This window comes from Kogia breviceps, chromosome 2 (assembly GCF_026419965.1).
Source record: "Kogia breviceps isolate mKogBre1 chromosome 2, mKogBre1 haplotype 1, whole genome shotgun sequence".
Lineage (NCBI taxonomy): Eukaryota > Metazoa > Chordata > Mammalia > Artiodactyla > Physeteridae > Kogia > Kogia breviceps.
Window position 1 is genome coordinate 169,047,912 of NC_081311.1, and position 21,211 is coordinate 169,069,122.

Below are 21,211 nucleotides of genomic sequence, written 5' to 3' on the forward strand. Positions count from 1 at the left end.
ATAAATTGAAATAGTACTAGAAAGAGTTTAAAAAGGAAAAAGAAATTGGGGGTTACTTTTAAATGTATATAGAATTTCAGTTTAGGAAGATGGAAAAAGTTCTGGAGATGGATGCACAACATGGTGAATGCACCTAGTGCCACAGAACTGTACACTCAAATGGTTAAAATGGTAAATTTTATGTTATGTACATTTAACCAAAATTTAAAATAAAAATAAAAAAGAAGAGCGTTGCATTAAAATACCCTGTAATCTTGGGTATGGAAATGGGGAGGAAGAGGCATATGTGAGAGAAAATGTAGAAAAGGAAGCTGTGGTTCTTTCTGGTTAGCTATTGGAAGACAGTCTAGGGAATTGAGAAATATTGAGAGGTCTGAGAAATAGGGTGGCAGCCAGGAGCTTAGGAAAAAGTACTGGTTTACATTGGAAAGATGAGTTAATTGTGGGAACTTTTGGGTGGGGTATTGATAGACAACTGAAAAAATTGTTATTGAAGAACTTAAAAGAATGAAGAATTTAAGATTAAAATGATATTTAGGAATTACCTACATAGAGATGGTAATTGAGAATTTATAAGTGGATGCAGTACCCTAAAAGAATAAATGAAGAGAGAAATATTGGTGAGTAAAGACTGAATATTAGGTGACCTCCCCCTCCCCCATCATAGGAAGACAAATGGACATAGAAGACAAATGGACAAAAAAAAAAAAAAGTGAGGAAACTGAGAAATCTTAGTATCTTGGAAGCCAGTGTTAGAAAGTATTAAGAACCAATATTAGTAGAAACATATGTAATTGAAAGGTCAAAAGGAAGTGGAACTGAGGAATGATCTTGGAATTTGAATAGGAGGAGGTCATTGGTATTCTTAGAGGAGTTTCTGTGGAATAGGGAAGACAGAAATATTACAGGATGTAGGAGGAAAAGAGTGCTAAAAAAGCACAGGCAGAGGATACAGGGTACTCCTAAAATTTTTAACAGTAAAATGGGGTGTAAATTGAAAAAAAGTTTTCCACAAACATATGAATAAGCCTAAAGAATAGCATATATTAGTGGAAAATTTCTTATAAAATATTTTTTAAACTTCTATGATAGAACTCCAAATGCAAGACATGCTTTTATTATTATTCCATTTTGTTGAATGGAAACAGTTTGTTATGAAGGCTGCCTCTCTGTAAAATATTAACAATATAAATGAATTAGGTTCTATATTACAAAGGAAGAGCAGGAAGGAAAGGAAGGAAGAAAAACAGAAGGCAAGAGAAAGAAAAAGGAGGAAGAGAACAAGCATAATTTAAGAAAGGGATTAAAACGTTCCTAACTGCTTAGAGACATAATTAACAAGTAACAGATGAGAACCATGAATATTTAGTAGAAATTTGATAATTCTTAATGTCATTCCATTTCCAAAACAAGATTGTGCATCAGTTTTATTCAGCAAGTTTTCTAATTATAATTTATACCGGATTAAAACAAATAAGTAAAATTGTTTTAAATATTTATGTATTCTACTGAAGAGCATTTGAGGAAAAAATAACACTTGGAAGGTGGTATGTATGTGTGTTATGTATATGTCTCAGAAAGACAGAAGAGATATATTAGTAAGTATCTTACAGTCCACAGATGGTATGGGTTGAGGGTTTATCACATGAGATTTCATGAAAGAAAGTGATACACTAACTGGCAGGATGAAATACTTTAGTTTTGTCTTTCAAGTTCAGTGTTGATGGTTATTGATCAAAAATAAGTATCTGCTTAAATCTTTATGTGAAAATACCATTTGTATTTATAGATAGTGCAATATTCCAAAAACTTTGGGCTGTGCTACATAAATTATAGAATTACTCTTTGTAAATCTTTTTTAATATCGGTGGAGGGCAAGTGTATAGGTTTTTTTGAATATTCAAATTGAAGCATAAAACTTCAATTACATGCTTTGTAATGTACTTTCTATCTGGGTCGTTATAAATTTTGTATTGTCTCCACGTGAGTGAGATAAGGAGGGCAGACATTTCCATTTTGCTGACAGGAAAACTGAAACACAGAATAGTTAAATGGCTTTTCCTAGGTAGACATGAAGCCAAGATTAGAACCTGAATGCCTTACCTCCTTCCTGGTATTCTTTCTTCTAACTTATCTTGTCATTTTAATGGTATTGGGGGAGGGACAAGGAGACAGGAAGAGTCTATTTCTCTTGTGTTCTTTGCCAAGATTTTGACTAAACGATTGTTTTCTAAATGTTGGTCCCAGAGGTCTTCTGTGTGGCTCAATATGTTAATTAAGTTTAATTAGACAACATTTTGTAAAAATCATAAGTCTTTTATCACAAGCTGCTGATTGTGCATGTTGGTGATGAATAGGGTTATTAAGCAGTGGAAGAATAGTTAATGATATTTTTAAATCCTTGATCTAGTTACTACTTATTAAGGGGAAAAATCAGTTTATTGACTTATTGTCAAATGGTCATTATCATAAAAATTTTTGTGACATGTGAAAAATCTGGCTAGACTATAATAGAGTCAGTGATGTAATGAGACATGACTGTACCACCCACCCACTTATATTTAGTTCTGCAGACATGTTTGTTGTACTCGATCTTGGACTTTCTCCTCATATTCACCACCCTCAATCCCTGTATGGGATAAGAATTCAGTTTTAAGTGTTCAACCTCATGTATATTAATAATGTCCACCCCCACCCCCAAATTCACTAATACTAGAAACCATTTAAAAATAGCTGCCTATCATTGTAACTACCATCTAATTTATAACAAACATTTAATTTATCAAACAAAGACTATTCTAAATAGAGCTTTTACTGGTAGTGCATAAAACTCACAACAGGGTCTCTTTATAATTATGAATTTTACTCTTATCTTTTTAAAAAAAAAATACACAGGTGAATCTGTACCAGAATATCAGATGGCTTTTCAGACAGAGGTTGGAAACCATCCCACTTTTGAAGATATGCAGGTTCTGGTGTCTAGGGAAAAACAGAGACCCAAGTTCCCAGAAGCTTGGAAAGAAAATAGCCTGGTAAGGAAAAACTAAATTATTGAAAAAGAGGACTTATGATGAAGATGTTCAGATGTTGCTTGAAGCAAAAATAGATTGTTAATAATGGTAATAATTTTTACAGTTGTCTAATGCCAGAAATACAACTTACTTGATTTGTATGCTATTATATATTTTCAAAGAGGCACTAACTGTTGTATCTGAAGTTTGCTACATTGGGTAACAGCTAGAATAATTAACATGATAATATTTAAAATATTATTTAAATTCCATTTCATTTATCCTCCTGAGAGTGGTACCAAAATGTTAATTAGTGCAGACTTACATATTCAAGGACTAATAGAAATTTAAACTGCACCTAAAAGAAACCAAGTTGTACCGCATATAAATTCTGCTTATTAAAAATGCAGTTCAGGGCTTCCCTGGTGGCGCAGTGGTTGAGAATCTGCCTGCCGATGCAGGAGACACGGGTTCGTGCCCTGGTCTGGGAAGATCCCACATGCCGGGGAGCAACTAAGCCCGTGAGCCATGGCCGCTAGGCCTGCGCGTCCGGAGCGTGTGCTCCGCAACGGGAGAGGCCACAACAGTGAGAGGCCCGCATACCGCAAAAAAAAAAAAAAAAAAATGCAGTTCACAATGCTGAAATATTTTCAGAGGCTCCTGCCATTTCAGTAAATTGTTACTACAACGCTAAAAACATCTTACAAACATTTGCATACAAGACATACATCCATACACTCTTTCTCATTTTTTTTTAACCAGAGTAGGATCATCCACTATCCTTTCTGAAGCTTATTTTTTCACTCAGTTTTTCATGTCAGTACATGTACACATGTATTGCTTTCTGTCCATTTGATCAGCATTCTATTATATGTCATAATTATTGAATTACCCCCTTATTAATGACAGTACCCTGTATTTCTTATTTTAAACAACTATTTTTTAAAATTTTATTTTATTTATTTTTGTATACAACAGGTTCTTATTAGTCATCCATTTTATACATATTAGTGTATACATGTCAATCCCAATCTCCCAATTCATCACACTAACCAACTACCACCACCACCACCACTTTCCCCCCTTGATGTCCATACGTTTGTTCTCTACATCCATGACTCAATTTCTGCCCTGCAAACCGGTTCATCTGTACCATTTTTCTAGGTTCCACATATGTGCATTAATATACGATATTTGTTTTTCTCTTTCTGACTTACTTCACTCTATGACAGTCCCTAGATCCATCCACGTCTCTAATAAATGACCCAATTTCCTGCCTTTTTATGGCGGAGTAATATTCTATTGTATATATGTACCACATCTTCTTTATCCATTCGTCTGTCGATGGGCATTTAGGTTGCTTCCATGACCTGGCTATTGTAAATAGTGCTGCAATAAACATTAGGGTGCATTTGTCTTTTTGAATTATGGTTTTCTCTAGGTATATGCCTAGTAGTGGGATTGCTGGGCCATATAGTAATTCTACTTTTAGTTTTTTAAGGAACCTCCATACTGTTCTCCATATTGGCTGTTATCAATTTACATTCCCACCAGCAGTGCAAGAGGGTTCCCTTTTCTCCACACCCTCTCCAGAATTTGTTGTTTGTAGATTTTCTGATGATGTCCATTCTAACTGGTGTGAGGTGATACATCACTGTAGTTTTGATTTGCATTTCTCTAATAATTAGTGATGTTGAGCAACTTTTCATGTGATTCTTGACCATCTATGTCTTCTTTGGAGAAATGTCTATATAGGTCTTCTGCCCATTTTTGGATTGGGTTGTTTGTTGTTTTAATATTCAGCTGCATGAGCTGTTTATATATTTTGGAGATTAATCCTATGTCCGTTGATTCGTTTGCAAATATTTTCTCCCACTCTTAAGGGTTGCCTTTTCGTCTTGTTTATGGTTTCCTTAGCTGTGCAAAAGCTTTTAAGTTTCATTAGGTCCCATTTGTTTAGTTTTCTTTTTATTTCCAGTTTTTTAGGAGGTGGATCAAAAAAGATCTTGCTGTGATTTATGTCAAAGAGTGTTCTTCCTATGTTTTCCTCTAAGAGTTTTATAGTGTCCGGTCTTACTTTTAGGTCTCGAATCCATTTTGAGTTTATTTTTGTGTATGGTGTTAGGCAGTGTTCTAATTTCACTCTTTTACACGTAGCTGTCTAGTTTTCCCAGCACTACTTAATGAAGAGACTGTCCTTTCTCCATTGTATATCCTTGCCTCCTTTGTCATAGATTAGTTGACCATAGGTGTGTGTTGTTATCTCTGGGCTTTCTATCTTGTTCCATTTATCTATATTTCTGTTTTTGTTCCAGTACCATATTGTCTTGATTATTGTAGCTTTGTAGTATAGTCTGAAGTCAGGGAGTCTGATTCCTCCAGCTCCATTTTTTTTCCCCTCAAGACTGCTTTGGCTATTTGGGGTCTTTTGCGTCTCCATACAAATTTTAAGATTTTTTTGTTCTAGTTCAGTAAAAAATGCCATTGGCAATTTGATGGCGATTGCATTGAATCTGTAGATTGCTTTGGGTAGTATAGTCATTTTCACAATATTGATTCTTCCAATCCAAGAACATGGTATATCTCTGCATCTGTTGGTATCATCTTTAATTTTTTTCAACAGTGTCTTATAGTTTTCTGCATACAGATCTTTTGTCTCCCTAGGTAGGTTTATTCCCAGGTATTTTATTCTTTTTGTTGCATTGGTAAATGGGAGTGTTTCCTTAATTTCTCATCATTAGTGTATAGGAATGCAAGAGATATCTGTGCATTAATTTTGTATCTTGCAACTTTACCAAATTCATTGATTAGCTCTAGTAGTTTTCTGGTGGCATCTTTACGATTCTCTATGTATAGTATCATGTCCTCTGCAAACAGTGACAGTTTTACTTCTTCTTTTCCAATTTGTATTCCTTCCATTTCTTTTTCTTCTCTGATTGCTGCAGGTAGGACTTCCAAAACTATGTTGAATAATAGTGGTGAGAGGGGACATCCTTGTCTTGTTGCTGATGTTAGAGGAATTGCTTTCAGTTTTTCACCATTGAGAATGATGTTTTCTCTGGGTTTGTCATATGTGGCCTTTATTACGTTGAGGTGGGTTCCCTCTATGCCCATTTCCTGTAGAGTTTTTATCATAAATGGGTGTTGAATTTTGTCAAAAGCTTTTTTGTTTGTTTGTTTGTTATTGCAGTACAGGTGCCTCTCACTGTTGTGGCCTCTCCCGTTACGGAGCACAGGCTCCGGACGTGCAGGCTCAGTGGTCTAGCCGCTCCACGGCATGTGGGCGCCCCCCGGACCGGGGCACAAACCTATGTCCGCTTATCAGCAGGCAGACTCTCAACCACTGCACCACCAGGGAAGCCCTGTCAAAAGCTTTTTCTGCATCTCTTGAGATGATCATATGGTTTTTATTCTTCAATTTGTTAATATGGTGTATCACACTGACTGATTTGCATATATTGAAGCATCCTTGCATCCCTGGGATAAATCCCACTTGATCATGGTGTATGATCCTTTTAATGTGTTGTTGGATTCTGTTTGCTAGTATTTTGGTGAGGATTTTTACATCTATATTCATCAGTGATATTGGTCTATAATTTTCTTTCTTGTAGTATCTTTGTCTGGTTTTGGTATCAGGGTGATGGTTGCCTCATAGATTGAGTTTCGGAGTGTTCCTTCCCCTGCAATTTTTTGGAAGAGTTTGAGAAGGATGGGTGTTAACTTGTCACTAAACGTTTGATAGAATTCACCTGTGAAGCCATCTGGTCCTGGGCTTTTGTTTGTTGGAAGATTTTGAATCAGTTTCAGTTTCATTACTTGTGATTGGTCTGTTCATATTTTCTATTTCTTCCTCGTTCAATGTTGGAAGGTTATACCTTTCTAAGAATTTATTCATTTCTTCCAGGTTGTCCATTTTATTGGCATAGAGTTGCTTGTAGTAATATCTTAGGATGCTTTGTATTTCTGCAGTGTCTGTTGTAACTTCTCCTTTTTCATTTCTGTTTTTATTGATTTGAGTCCTCTCCTTTTTCTTGATGAGTCTGGCTAATGGTTCATCAATTTTGTTTATCTTCTCAAAGAACTAGCCTTGGGCTTCCCTGGTGGTGCAGTGGTTGAGAGTCTGCCTGCCAATGTATGGTACACGGGTTCATGCCCCACTCCGGGAAGATCCCACATGCCACAGAGCAGCTGGGCCCCTGAGCCATGGCTGCTGAGCCTGCACGTCTGGAACCTGTGCTCTGCAACGGGAGAAGCCACAACAGTGGGAGGCCCGTGTACTGCCAAAAAAAAAGAAAAAAAGAACTAGCCTTTAGCTTTATTGATATTTGGTATTGTTTTCTTTGTTTTTATTTCTTTTTTTTTTTTTGCGGTTCGCGGGCCTCTCACTGTTGTGGCCCCTCCCTTTGTGGAGCACAGGCTCCGGACGCGCAGGCTCAGCGGCCATGGCTCACAGGCCCAGCCGCTCTGCGGCACGTGGGTTCTTCCCGGACCAGGGCACAAACCCGCGTCCCCTTCATCGGCAGGCGGATTCTCAACCACTGCGCCACCAGGGAAGCCCTGTTTTTATTTCATTTATTTCTGCTCTGATCGTTATAATTTCTTTCTTCTGCTAACTTCGGGTTTTGTTCTTTCTCTAGTTCCTTTAGGTGTAAGATTAGATTGTTTATTTGTGATTTTTCGTGTTTCTTGAGGTAGGCTTGTAAAGCTATAAACTTACCCCTTATAACTGCTTTTGCTTCATCGCATAGGTTTTGGATCATCGTGTTTGTGTTGTAATTTGTCTCCAGGTAGTTTTTAATTCCTCTTTGATTTCTTCAATGATATCTTGTTTATTTAGTAACGTATTGTCTAGCCTCCATGTGTTTGTGTTTTTCCTTTCTTTTTCTGTGCAATTCATTTCTAATCTCATAGCATTGTGGTTAGAAAAGATGCTTGATATGATTTCAATATTCTTAAATTTACTGAGGCTTGATTTGTTACCCAAGATGCAATCCATCCTGGAAAGTGTTCCATGCACACTTGAGAAGAGAGTGTAATGTATTGTTTTTGGATGGAATGTCCTATAAATATCAATTAAATCTCTCTGATCTATTGTGTCATTTATAGCTTCTGTTCCCTTATTTATTTTCATTTTGGATGATCTGTCCATTGATGTAAGTGAGGTATTAAAGTCCCCCACTATTGTGTTACTGCCGATTTCCTCTTTTATACCTGTTGGCATTTGCCTTATGTATTGTGGTGCTCGTATGTTGGGTGCAAATATATTTATAATTGTTATATCTTCTTCTTGGATTGATCCCTTGATCATTATGTAGTGTCCTTCCTTGTCTCTTGTTACATTCTTTATTTTAAAGTCTGTTTTATCTGATATGAGTATTGCTACTCCAGCTTTCTTTTGATTTCCATTTGCATGGAATATCTCTTTTCTTCCCCTCACTTTCAATCTGAATGTGCCCCTAATTCTGAAGTGGGTCTCTTGTAGACCGCATATATATGGGTATTGTTTTTGTGTCCATTCAGCAAGCCTGTGTCTTTTGGTTGGATCTTTTAATCCATTCATGTTTAAGGTAATTGTCGATATGTATGTTCCTATTACCATTTTCTTAATTGTTTTGGGTTTGTTTTTGTAGGTCCTTTTCTTCTCTTGTGTTTCCCACTTAGAGAAGTTCCTTTAGCATTTGTCCTAGAGCTAGTTTGGTGGTGCTGAATTCTCTTAGCTTTTGCTTGTCTGTAAAGCTTTCGATTTCTCCATCGTATCCGAATGAGATCCTTTCCAGGTAATCTTGGTTGTAGGGTCTTCCCTTTCATCACTTTAAGTATATCATGACACTCCCTTCTGGCTTGTAGAGTTTCTGCTGAGAAGTCAGCTCTTAACCTTATGGGAGCTCCCTTGTATGTTATTTGTCATTTTTCCCTTGCTGCTTTCAATAATTTTTCTTTGTCTTTAATTTTTGCCAATTTGATTACTGTGTGTCTCGGCGTGTTTCTCCTTGGGTTTATCCTGTATGGGACTCTGTGCACTTCCTCGACTTGTGTGGCTATTTCCTTTCCCATGTTAGGGAAGTTTTCAACCAAAATCTCTTCAAACATTTTCTCTTGTCCTTTCTCTTTCTCTTCTTCTTCTGGGACCCCGATAATGCGAATGTTGTTGAGCTTAACGTTGTCCCACAGGTCTCTTAGGCTGTCTTCATTTCTTTTCCTTCTTTTTTCTTTATTCTGTTCTGCAGCAGTTTATTCCACCATTCTGTCTTTCAGGTCACTTATCCGTTCTTCTGCCTCAGTTATTCTGCTCTTGATTCCTTCTAGTGTATATTTCTTTTCAGTTATTGTATTGTTCATCGCTGTTTGTTTAATTCGTCTATGGCTTTGTTAAACATTTCTTGCATCTTCTCCATCTTTGCCTCCATTGTTTTTCCGAGGTCCTGGATCATCTTTACTATTTATCCTGAATTCTTTTTCTGGAAGGTTGCCTATCTCCACTTCATTTAGTTGTTTTTCTGGGGTTTTATCTTGTTCCTTCATCTGGCACATAGCCCTCTGCCTTTTCATCTTGTCTATTTTTCTGTGAATGTGGTTTGTGTTCCACAGGCTGCAGGATTGTAGTTCTTCTTGCTTCTGCTGTCTGCCTGCTGGTGGATGAGGCTATTTAAGAGGCTTATGTAAGTTTCCTTATAGGAGGGACTGGTGGTGAGTAGAGCTGGGTGTTGCTTTGGTGGGCAGAGTTCAGTATAACTTTAATCTGCTTGACTGCTGATAGGTGGGGCTGGGTTCCCTCCCTGTTGCTTGTTTGGCCTGAGGCAACCCAACACTGGAGCCTTCACCTGCTCTTTGGTGGGGCTAATGGCGGACTCTAGGAGGGCTTACGCCAAGCAGTACTTCCCACTACTTCTGCTGCCAGGTTCCTTGTCCCCACGGTGAACTACAGCCACCCCCCACCTCTTCAGGAGACCCTCCAACACTAGCAGGTAAGTGTGGTTCAGTGTCCCCTGGGGTCACTGCACCTTCCCCTGGGAAGGTGCACACTAATTTGTGTCTGACCCCCAAGAGTGGAGTCTCCATTTCCCGCAGTTCTGTCCAAGTCCTGCAATCAAATCCCTGTAGCCTTCAAAGTCTGATTCTCTAGGAATTCGTCCTCCTGTTGCCAGAACCCCTGGTTGGAAAGCCAGACAGGGGGCTCAGGACCTTCACTCCCGTGGGTGGACTTCTCTGGTATAAGTGTTCTGCAGTCTGTGAATCAGCCACCCATCAGTTATGGGATTTGATTTTACTGTGATTGCATCCCTTGTACCATCTCATTGTGGCTTCTCCTTTGTCTTCAGATGTTGGGTATCTTTTTTGGTGAGTTCCAGTGTCTTCCTGTCGATGATTGTCCAGCAGGTAGTTGTGATTCTGGTGTTCTCGCAAGAGGGAGTGAGAGCACGTCCTTCTACTCCGCCATCTTCGTTCCAATCTCTACACGTAATGATTATAGTTAAAGAACAAAAATGAGAAAGTTTTCATTAAGCAATATACATCATTTTACTACAAGTTTTCACATTTTAATTGTAGGTTGTCTTGATAGGATTAGCATATTTTCATTCTGGATCCAGGAGTCGTGGCATTTTGGAGAAAAGCTAGAGAGATTTTATATGTTTCCAGATAGATTTAGATTGAGTATTTTTTCCAGTGGTCATCTTTGTTAGTAGATTACCTTCAAGGAAAGCTTCTGCTTCCAATGAGATTGAAATCTTCAGGTATGAGACAGTTGAAGACCTATTCCCAAGCTCATATGCCCAAGATTGCCACCAAACTCTAGTCCCTGCTGTGGGAACTGGGACAGATTTTTAAGAGGTCCCTGACATCAGGTGAGAGGCTGAATCCTTTATCAGGATTCATTAGGTGTGCCAGCCTCATAATAGAGTACACTTCAAAGAAAAGTCTCTTTGTGAAATTTTATCTAGTAAAATACAATTTCCTCTTCTTTAAATCGTTTTATTTCATCAGAGAAATTGGACTCCTCGTTCTAAAGTATCTCTTAGCAACCCTACCATTACGGGATATGCATATTGTTCTGAAAACTTTTTACTTTCAATTTAGATGAGGTTGCTGAGTAAGAAATAAGTAGTATTTGGTTGTCTTCCGATTAAGCCATTTAAAATCTAATGTGCTACAGTCAATAGAACTGCTGCTTCTATGCAGTGAGAATCCAGTACTAAAGTTAGATAGCAAATATATAGTTTTATAAAAGGAGAAAGATCCCTTTTTTTATGAAGGCATTTTGCTTCATAGTTGCATTGAAATTAAAAAACATTTTTATAGTAACAAAACTCAAAATATTCTAAACATTAATGAATGTAAAAACTCATTTTAAGAACTGCCAGGGAACCAAACATAGATTAGTTAATAAAGTGGGAAAAATAGTTTCCTGATAAAATGGAAGTATGGAAAATAGTTTGAGGGAAATACCTGAAAATGCATACATAGGTCTTCAGTTACCTATATTGACATTTTGAAAGTACCAAGTCATATTAACATAGATTTATAATTATCGTTTTATGCATTTGTCTGAAATTGTATAGAAAAAATAGGAGTCACATCCTAAAAACACAATGATACTGGCTTTTATGTTTACCTATGTAGTTACTTTTTAAAAAATTTTTTTTATTGATTGATCGATTTGTTTTATTTATTTATTTATTTTTGGCTACGCTGTGTCTTCATTGCTGCGCATGGGCTTTTCTCTAGTTGTGGTGAGCGGGGCTACTCTTTGTTGTGTTGCGCATGCTTCTCATTGTGGTGACTTCTCTTGTTGTGGAGTGTGGGCTCTAGATGCACGGGCTTCAGTAGTTTTGGCACATGGGCTTAAGTAGTTGTGGCTCACGGGCTCTAGAGCACAGGCTCAGTAATTGTGATGCATGGGCTTCATTGCTCCGTGACATGTGGGATCTTCCCTGACCAGGGATGGAGCCTGTGTCCGCTCCATTGGTAGGTTGATTCTTAACCACTGTGCCACCAGGGAAGTCCCCTATATAGTTACTTTACCAGTGTTCTTTAGTTCTTTATATGGCTTCAAGTTATTGTCTAGTGTCCTTTCACTTGAGCCTGAATGATTCCCTTTAGCATTTCTTTCTTTCTTTTTTAAAAAATTTATTTATTTTTGGCTGCATTGGGTGTTCATTGCTGCATGCAGGCTTTCTCTAGTTGCAGCGAGCAGGGGCTACTCTTTGTTGCGGTGCCCAGGCTTCTCATCACGGTGGCTTCTCTTGTTGTGGAGCACGGGCTCTAGGTGAGTGGGCTTCAGTAGTTGTAGCATGCAGGCTCAGTAGATGTGGCACTCGGGGTTAGTTGTTCCATGGCATGTGGGATCTTCCCGGACCAAGGCTCAAACTCTTGTCCCCTGCATTGGCAGGTGGATTCTAATTTCTCTTTCACTATTGAAGGATAGTTTTCCCTGATATAGAATTCTTAGGAATTCTACAGAAAACACTTGTTTTCTTTCAACACTTTAAACAATATCATACCATTGCCTTCTGACTTCCATGGTTTCTGATGAGAGATTAACTGTTACCTTTACTGAGGATCCCTTATACATTTCAAGTTGCTGCTTCATGATTGTCTTTTTATCGTTGGCTTTTTATAATTTGATTTTAATGTGTCTTAGTATGGAACTCCGCTTTGAGTTCCTTGAGTTTGTTGAATGTGTAGACTCATTTCTTTTATTAAATTTGGGAAGTTGTTGATGATTATTTCTGCAAATATTCTTTCTCCATTTTCTCTTCTTTTGGGGCTCTCATTATGTATATTTTGGTGCAATTAATGGTGCCTCACAAGTTTTATAGGCTCTGTTCATTTTCTTCATTCTTTTTCTGCTTCTCAGATTGGATAATTTTTATATCCTATCTTCTAGCGTAGTAATTCTTTTTTCTCTCTGCTCAGATCTGCTGTTAACCACTCTGGTGAATTTTTTCATTTCAGTTTTTTTACTTTTGAACTCCCAAGTGTCTTTTTAATTCCTTTTTATAATTTGTCTCTTTATTGCTCTTCTCCATTTGTTGAGACATTGTTTTCCTGGTTTCCTATAATTTTTGTCCATGGTTTCGTTAGTTCTTTGAGCATATTTAAAGTCTTTGCTAGTAACTCCAAAGTCTGTAGTTCCTGAGGACAGTTTCTGTTCATTTCTTCTTTCCTGTGAATGGGGCATACTTTCTTGTTTCTTCCCATGCTTTGTAATTTTTTGTTTAAAATTGTATGTTTTGGGGGCTTCCCTGGTGGCGCAGTGGTTGAGAATCCGCCTGCCGATGCAGGAGACACGGGTTCGTGCCCTGGTCCGGGAAGATCCCACATGCCGCGGAGCAACTAAGCCTGTGATCCATGGCCGCTAGGCCTGCGCGTCCGGAGCCTGTGCTCCGCAACGGGAGAGGCCACAACAGTGAGAGGCCCGCATACCACAAAAAAAAAAAAAAAAAAAATATTGTATGTTTTGGATATCATTATGGGCAAAAAGGAAACAAAAGAAAAATATTCTCCAGGTCCTTGGAGATTGGCTTTGTGTTGGGGCCCTCTGTTAATACTTATCCAGGCCTTTTACAGTTCTGCCTTAGCCTTCACTTCCTGCTAGTGCTCAGCCTAAATACTTCCTACTGGCTGCGCCAGCCAGTTATGAAAGCTTATGGTCTTCTCTGAGCATGCATCCTGCCCTGGACCTGTGTGTGGTTTTCTAGATTCCGCAGTATATGTGGAAGCTTTTCAATGCCCTTATTCCCCAAAGTTTCTCCACCCAGCTTTTCCTCCCTGACTTTCAGCATTTTTGTTGTGTGCCTCAACTATTATATTTTGCCCCAGGCTATAGCACTTGTTCATTTGGCTTTCAGTGTTTTCAGGGAATGTTCTCCACTTAGTCGTAGCTACTTCCCTGTCCTGAGAGAGTTCTGAGTTAGGCAGAACAAAGATAGACCTCTTGAATCAGTCCTTCAGGGAACTCACAGACGTGTCAAAACAGCATAATTCCTTTGAAAGAAGATCACTCTTCTCTCTCTGGGACCAGGTACCCACCTTGGGAACATGGGCAGCCATGTTCATATCTGCCAGCACTGTAGGGCAGCAGAGAGTTCTCCTCACCACAGAGTTCTCCTACCCTGTTTCAGTGGCCTGTCTTTTTCCAGTTATATTTTTAGTTGGTAGCTGTAATATTTGAGTAACTTCCAGAGTTTCAGTAAAGTTGAGTTTGATAATATTTGCCAAGTTATTTGTGCTTCTTGGGAGGAATGTCCCCCAAAGTTCCTTCCTCTGCCATTTTGACTGAGGTCCTCATAGAGTGAACTAGGTAATATCCTCCCCTGTTTGATTTTCTGGAAGACTTGTGTAGACTTGGCATTAATTTTTTCTTAAATGTTTGGTAGAATTCATTCAGAAAGCCATCCAGGCCTGGTGTTTTCTTGGTGGGAAAGTTTTAAAATACAAATTTACCTTCCTTAATAGATGTAGGAAATATTCAGGTCATCTATCCCTTCTTGAGTGAGCTTTGGCAGTCTTTTTTTTTTTTTCTTTCAATTTTTTATTGGAGTATAGTTGATGACAGTTTGTGTCTTGGAAGGAATTTGTCCATTTCATCTAAATTTCATCTACATTGTCAAGTCCATTCTCAGTATTTGTTTGAAGACCTAGCTTCCCATTGGTGACTTAATCCTCCTGTTTAATACTGTTTATTTCTTTAATCTTCTCTTAACGACTTTTCCCCTTATCCTGGGGTATTCAGCATTGCTTTAGTCTATTTCTGGAAGTTTTCTCCAACCAAATTATTGTTTTTTAGACCCTCAAAGTCCTCCTTATAGTCATCCTCTTTGAATTCTCAGTTATTTTTCTAATTTTTCCTTTTCCCAATTTCTTATTAGTAACTTCTTAGTCTTTACTTGTGTTAATGACTTACCAACTATTATTTTAACATTGTTTGGAACTTGTAATAGATTTTCTTCCAAAAAATCAACTTGCAAATTTTGTAGCAGAACCCATTTATCCACTGGGAACTTTCCTGTACTAGCATAGCTTAGAGTCAGTCAGCATAGAATAATGTATAAATTGTGGAGCTATGCTGCCTGGACTTTGATCTTAACTTTGCCATGTGCCCTAACTTCTCCTCTGGGCCTCTTTTCTTGCATCTGAAAAATGGAGGTGATAATAGTATTTACTTCATATAAGAATTAAATGAGTTGAAACAATCTAGTACAAAGTTAGAACTCATCAATTATTTACTATTATTATTCATCAACAATGATTCTGTCTTAAAAATGGAAACTTCTTAGAGGTAGGGAGCAGTGCTTCTGTTTACCTGATTTTATTCATCATCCAACACAATGCCTTGATTGTCCTTTTTTGGTCTCATTTTTTAAAAAAGAATTTTATCAAATTTTATTTCCCAACTGTATAATGAAAAATAACAAATTTTATCAATCTTCAGTGTCTATTTCCTCAAGGTATAGAAAACTCAGTGTATAATTTCTAACTACTTGGATATTGGTGTTTCTGAACTTTTCTGGGCCAGCAAGTAGTTGGTGGATAGGACTCTGTAAAATAGATAGTGCTTTATTTTTGAAAAGGAAAGGGTCACTTTTAGTTTTATGTGTAAAGGTGTCCAGATCTTTGCTTTAGAAAGATTTCATTGTGTATGCTTCAGTGTTGCACTTTATGTTTAGTAATTAAGAACATGGATGAAGCTATAAATTTGTATGTGGGGATATGTGATGTATATGTGCTTGAAAAAAAATGAGTTTCTCTGGAAGAATACTCAAGTAATGGTGATATTTGTTGCCTGTAGAGAGGGAAAATGGGTGGTTGGTGGATAGGGATGGGAGGGAGATTGTATTCACTTTTTGATCTTTTGAATTTAGTGACATATTATCGATACATACATTACCTATTTTTAAAAAGTCATTTAATTAAATGTTTTTCATGCATCTGGTAAAAATTCAAAGAGTTCAAACAATAAAGCGTTATTTTTAGGGACTTCCCTGGTGGCCCAGCAGTTAAGACTCCACGCTCCCAGTGTAGGGGGCCCAGGTTCAGTCCCTGGTCAGGAAACTAGATCCCACATGCTGCAACTAAGAACCCGCATGCCAGAACTAAAGATGCCTCATGCCACAACTGAAAAAGATCCCACATACTGCAACTAAAGATCCCGCATGCCACAACGAAGATCCCAAGTGAGGCAACAAAGATCCCATCCTGTGTGCTGCAACTAAGACCAGGCGCGGTCAAATAAGTAAATAAATATATATTTTTTTAAAAGTTATTTTTAGCAATACAAAACATGTGCAGTGAAAACTCTTACACTCACCTCAGACATCCAAAAACCCCTCTGGAGAAGCAACCACTGTTAAGTTCCTTCTGTAGACTTCCAGAAATGTCTGTATATTACAAGACTATATGTTTTTATATCCTTTTCTAACATACTAGTGGGAATTGCTATACCCACTTAACCTATTTTACTTAGCAACTGGGAACATATACATCTTCCTAATTCTTTTAATGGTGCATAGTATCCATTATGCTATAAATTTTTAGCAGATTGCTGTTAGAGGATATGTAGGTAGTTTCCAGCTTTTGCAGTTATAAATGACAACTGCAGTGAACATCTTATACATGCATTTTTCTGCAAATGTAAAAGTGTAGTTGAGGAATAAATTCCTGAAAGTAGTATTGCTGGATCAAAGGGTAAATACATTTGAAGTTTGTTATTGCCAGATTACCCTCCAAACTGATGGCACTCCCAGTAATCATATATATTATTATTGGGAGCCTGTTTTCCCATCACTAACACTTCGTGTTACAAAATTTTATTTATCGTTGTTAATGTGGTAGGTAAAAATGGATCTTGTTTTGATTTGTAACTAGTAAATAATAGAGCCACAATTTGAAGGCAGGATCTTAATTGAGCTGGTACTGACACTACAAAGCTGGAATTAATATTCTGAACTACTACATTGTATGTACTACCTCAACATGGTAAATAAGGTTGAGCATTTTAGCATATATAATTTTTAATTAATTAATTAATTTTATTTTTGGCCATATTGGGTCTTCGCTGCTGCACGCGGGCCCTCTCTAGTTGCGGCAAGTGGGGGCCACTTTTCGTTGCGGTTTGTGGGCCCCCCACCGCAGCGGCCTCTCCCGCCACGGAGCACAGGCTCCAGGCATGAGGGCTTCAGGAGTTGTGGCTCCCAGGCTCCAGAGCACAGGCCCAGTAGCTACGGCACACGGGCCCAGCTGCTTCGCGGCACACGGGATCCTCCCGGACCAGGGCTCAAACCCACTTCCCCTGTATGGGCAGGCGGACTCCCAACCAGTGCGCCACCAGGGAAGCCCTAGCATATTTTTAAGGTATTTGCATTTCTTGTTTATGTGCACTTTGTCTATATTCCTATTATGGATTTACTATCAAAGTGTCTTCTTACTGGCAAGCATCATAGAAATAATTGATTCAGCCAAGAAACATCAAGAGATGCTAAAACTAGTGGGTGAAAAGTTGAACGCAGAGCAGGATATTTACAGGGCTTTGAGTACTTCCCCCCAAAGGGTGATTGATTATTAAAGGGAAAATGGAACTTTACAGTGAAGAAACCTGGCAGACACCAACTCAGTCATGTGATCAAGCTTAAGTTCTCTAGTAATGGGACAAATCAAAAATGTGTACCACATGATAGGATTCAATGAGAAGAACACAGCAACTCTTCTGTGATTTTCTGCCAAAGATGCAAACTTTGATCATGAGGAAACATCAGATAAGTTCAGGAACATTTTAAAAAGTAACTGGCCTATAATCTTCAAAAATGTCAAGATCATGAAGGACAAGAAAAGTAAGTTTGAAAGTCTTTCAAAATAAAAAGAAAAATTCCTCTTTTCATAACTTGGGACCAGTTCATTTTTTCAAACCAATATTAAAATCCGCTGAGGTAAATGTATAACTAGTTTTTATAGGTATATTTGTCACAAAAAGTTACTTATAATTGATTCTTGAGTTTCTTTTATTATCTTCAAATCCAAGTCCGCTTTAAATCCAGTATATACAGTCTTTCCTCATTATTCATGAATTTCATATTTGGAATTCAACTACTTGCTAAAGTGTATTTGTAGTCCTGAAATCAACACTCAGAACACTGTCCCAGTCATTTGTAGATATGTGTAGAGCAGTGAAAAACTTGAGTTCAGATGTAATATTCCCAGCTGAAGGTCTAACAAGGCCTTCTTGCTTCATCTCTTGTACTGTAAACAAGTGTCCTTTTTGCTATGTGTTTAGTGCCTTATTTTTCACATTTTTGTGCATTTTGTTGGTGATTTCACAGTTTAAAATGGCCCTTAAGTGTAATGCTGAACTACTGTCTAGTGTTCCTACGCATAAGAAGGCTGTGATATTCCTTATGAAGAAGGAAAAACATAGGCTAGATGAGCTTCATTAGGGCATGAGGTATAGTGCTGTTGACCATGAGCGCGATGTTAATAAAGTGATAATATATATTTTAAAAGATATCTTTAAGTACATAAAATCTGTTTTTTTTGGCTGCATTGGGTCTTAGTTGCAGCATACGGGGTCTTAGTTTGGTGTGCGGGCTTCTCTCTAGTTGTGGCGTGTGGGTTTTCTCACTCTAGTTGTGGCACACAGGCTCCACGGCACATGGGTTCTGTAGTTCGTGGCACTTGCGCTCTCTCGTTGAGGGGTGCGAGCTCAGTAGCTGTGGCAGGTGGGCTTAGTTGCCCTGCACCATATGGGATCTTAGTTCCCTGACCAGGGATCGAACCCTAGTCCCCTGCATTGGAAGGTGGATTCTTTACCACTGGACCACCAGGGAAGTCCCTAAAATCTGTTTTTTAAAAGGGAATTTGTACCAACTTTCCCCAAATGGAACACTGTTGTTCATTGCTTATATATATGAATGGTACAGAATGGGACTGCTTTTGATACTACTAATGAAACTAGTTTTTAAATATGAAGAAAATGCCAGGCTTTTAATATTTACTGTTTGAATGAAGCACTCTCACTAGGAGAAAAGGAGAAAAAGTTCACCTAGAGATTGAAGACAGACTAGTGCCAAAATTTCATAAAACTCAGAACTCATTTTTGAAGTGGAATTAGTGGCTATTGATGGAAATAACAGTGCTGAGGATCAACAATGATGTAAATGTGTGGCCTTGAAGAAACATATAACTTACTACAACTGCTTACTATTGTGGATAATTCTTCAATGAGTTCAGTTAAAGTTTGCTTACATACTTGCTCCTCACCTTTTGAGAAATATGCCCCTTTACAAATCTCTGAAGTCTAAGATATTTTATTATAGTTATATAAAATATTGGTTAAATAAAACTGATTTTTCTTTCACTTCATGTCGCTAAAAATCTCAGTATTTTTTGATAAGGTACACTGTTTGACTGTGTACTTTATTACAGGCAGTGAGGTCACTCAAGGAGACAATCGAAGACTGTTGGGACCAGGATGCAGAGGCTCGGCTTACTGCGCAGTGTGCTGAGGAGAGGATGGCTGAACTTATGATGATATGGGAAAGAAACAAATCTGTAAGCCCAACAGTCAATCCAATGTCTACTGCTATGCAGAATGAACGGTAAGACCCTGAAGGTTTGGAATCCCTCTGTCAGTATTTAAAACTGATACCAAACAGAGAACAGGAAATAAATACTATTAAACCAGACTAAAAGTGCAGTGATTAACTAGTATAATCTAATGTCATAATTTTTCTTTTGGTATTCCTGTTCTTTTACTGAAGTTTTTGTTTGGTATAAGTACAAGATGAAATCTGTGTTTTTGTATATCTAATGATATAGTAAAAGATCAGTCTTTCTCTGTTAATGCTCCAAGTTCCCTACAGTAATGAAGGAAAAACATTTTCATAGTTCCAAAAATGTATAAACACTTCTACATACTATATTGTCTTGATTATACTTTGTTGGTATTATTTCTCTTTCCCCTGCATTTTGTTTGTTTGATTGTTTAAAGGAAATAGAACTATGAACTTGCCTATGTATCTAACCACTGCTTCACTGGAAACTAAAGTTTCCAGCCTTCCTATCCAATGTTCTTTCTTTATAGAATGCTACTACATTTACAAGAAAGCAATTTGTAAGGTCTTTTCATCCCATCATGAGCATTATTTCATGAGACATTTCTGTATTAGAATTATGATTTTTGGTTCTAAAAAAGGGCTTAAAAATTCCTAAAACTTGGAACTTTCAGACTGTGTAATCTATGTTTCTTTGTTCCATGTTTAGGGGATAAAGTCTTCCCACAAATTTGTCATATTATCTAAAATGTTATGTTAAAAGTTTTCAGAAGGCCATCCAGGAAAGAGTAACCAGAGAAAATTGAGATTAAAAACAACTTGATTCTTGAATCATTTTCTTTGCTATTTTCTATTGTTCTAATTTCTGAGAATGATTTGTGTTATGAACTATAGGCCCAAAATTGGGTTTATACTACCTACATTTAGACTGAATTACCTTCAGCATATAAACCTTTATTCCCATTGTATCAGGAAGTCAAGGAAGATAGAGACTAGCAATTCTAAATATAAACTTTCTCATTTTACACACACCTGAAGATAGTCTTCCTCTTCCATCTTCCCTTTATCTCTGTATTTTCTATGTGCTTTAGTATGCTATTTGCATCTCTCTTAAGAGTCAGCTACTTTTACTTTGTTTTTTAACTTTTCTTGACTGGTAAGAAGAAACTTTGATGCTCCTCCTTTCTTTGGCCATTTTTGCCTCCTGTGTTATTCAGCTCTACCCTTTACATGCTTCTTTTCATGTCTTTTAAATAGTTTCCTCCAAATCATAGTTCATCCCACACTCATTCCACTCTAGGTTTCATTGTATTGAATCTTACCCTACATCCCTCCTTAACTTCCTTTTCTTGTGCAGTACAAAAGCATTTTTCTTCCTCCCCTTCCTGTCATTCCCCTCATAACTTCATCACTCTTTCTTCATGGCACTTCTTCTCCTTTAGTTGCTGCTTTTCTGCTATAACACTTGTATCTATTAATGTTCCCAATGTTTATACTTGATTGTTTTAGTTAAAACTCTTCCTCACTTTTATTTCATTTTATTTTGTTTCATTTCATTTTATTTTTTCTTCTAGTTTTATTGGGGTATAATTGATATATAGCACCATATAAGTTTAACATATATAGCATAATGATTTGACTTACATACATCATTAA

The 21,211-nt window shown here is 37.5% G+C and overlaps 1 protein-coding gene across 1 annotated transcript in view; it reads left to right on the forward strand.

Moving 5' to 3' along the window:
- The window catches only part of BMPR2 (bone morphogenetic protein receptor type 2), a 183,066-nt gene that overhangs the window by 152,264 nt on the left and 9,591 nt on the right, over window positions 1-21,211 (forward strand). Inside the window, exons 10-11 of the mRNA XM_059053373.2 lie at window positions 2,896-3,032; window positions 19,428-19,600. Coding sequence (XP_058909356.1) covers window positions 2,896-3,032; window positions 19,428-19,600 — 310 coding nt within the window. The remainder of the gene's footprint in view (window positions 1-2,895; window positions 3,033-19,427; window positions 19,601-21,211) is intronic.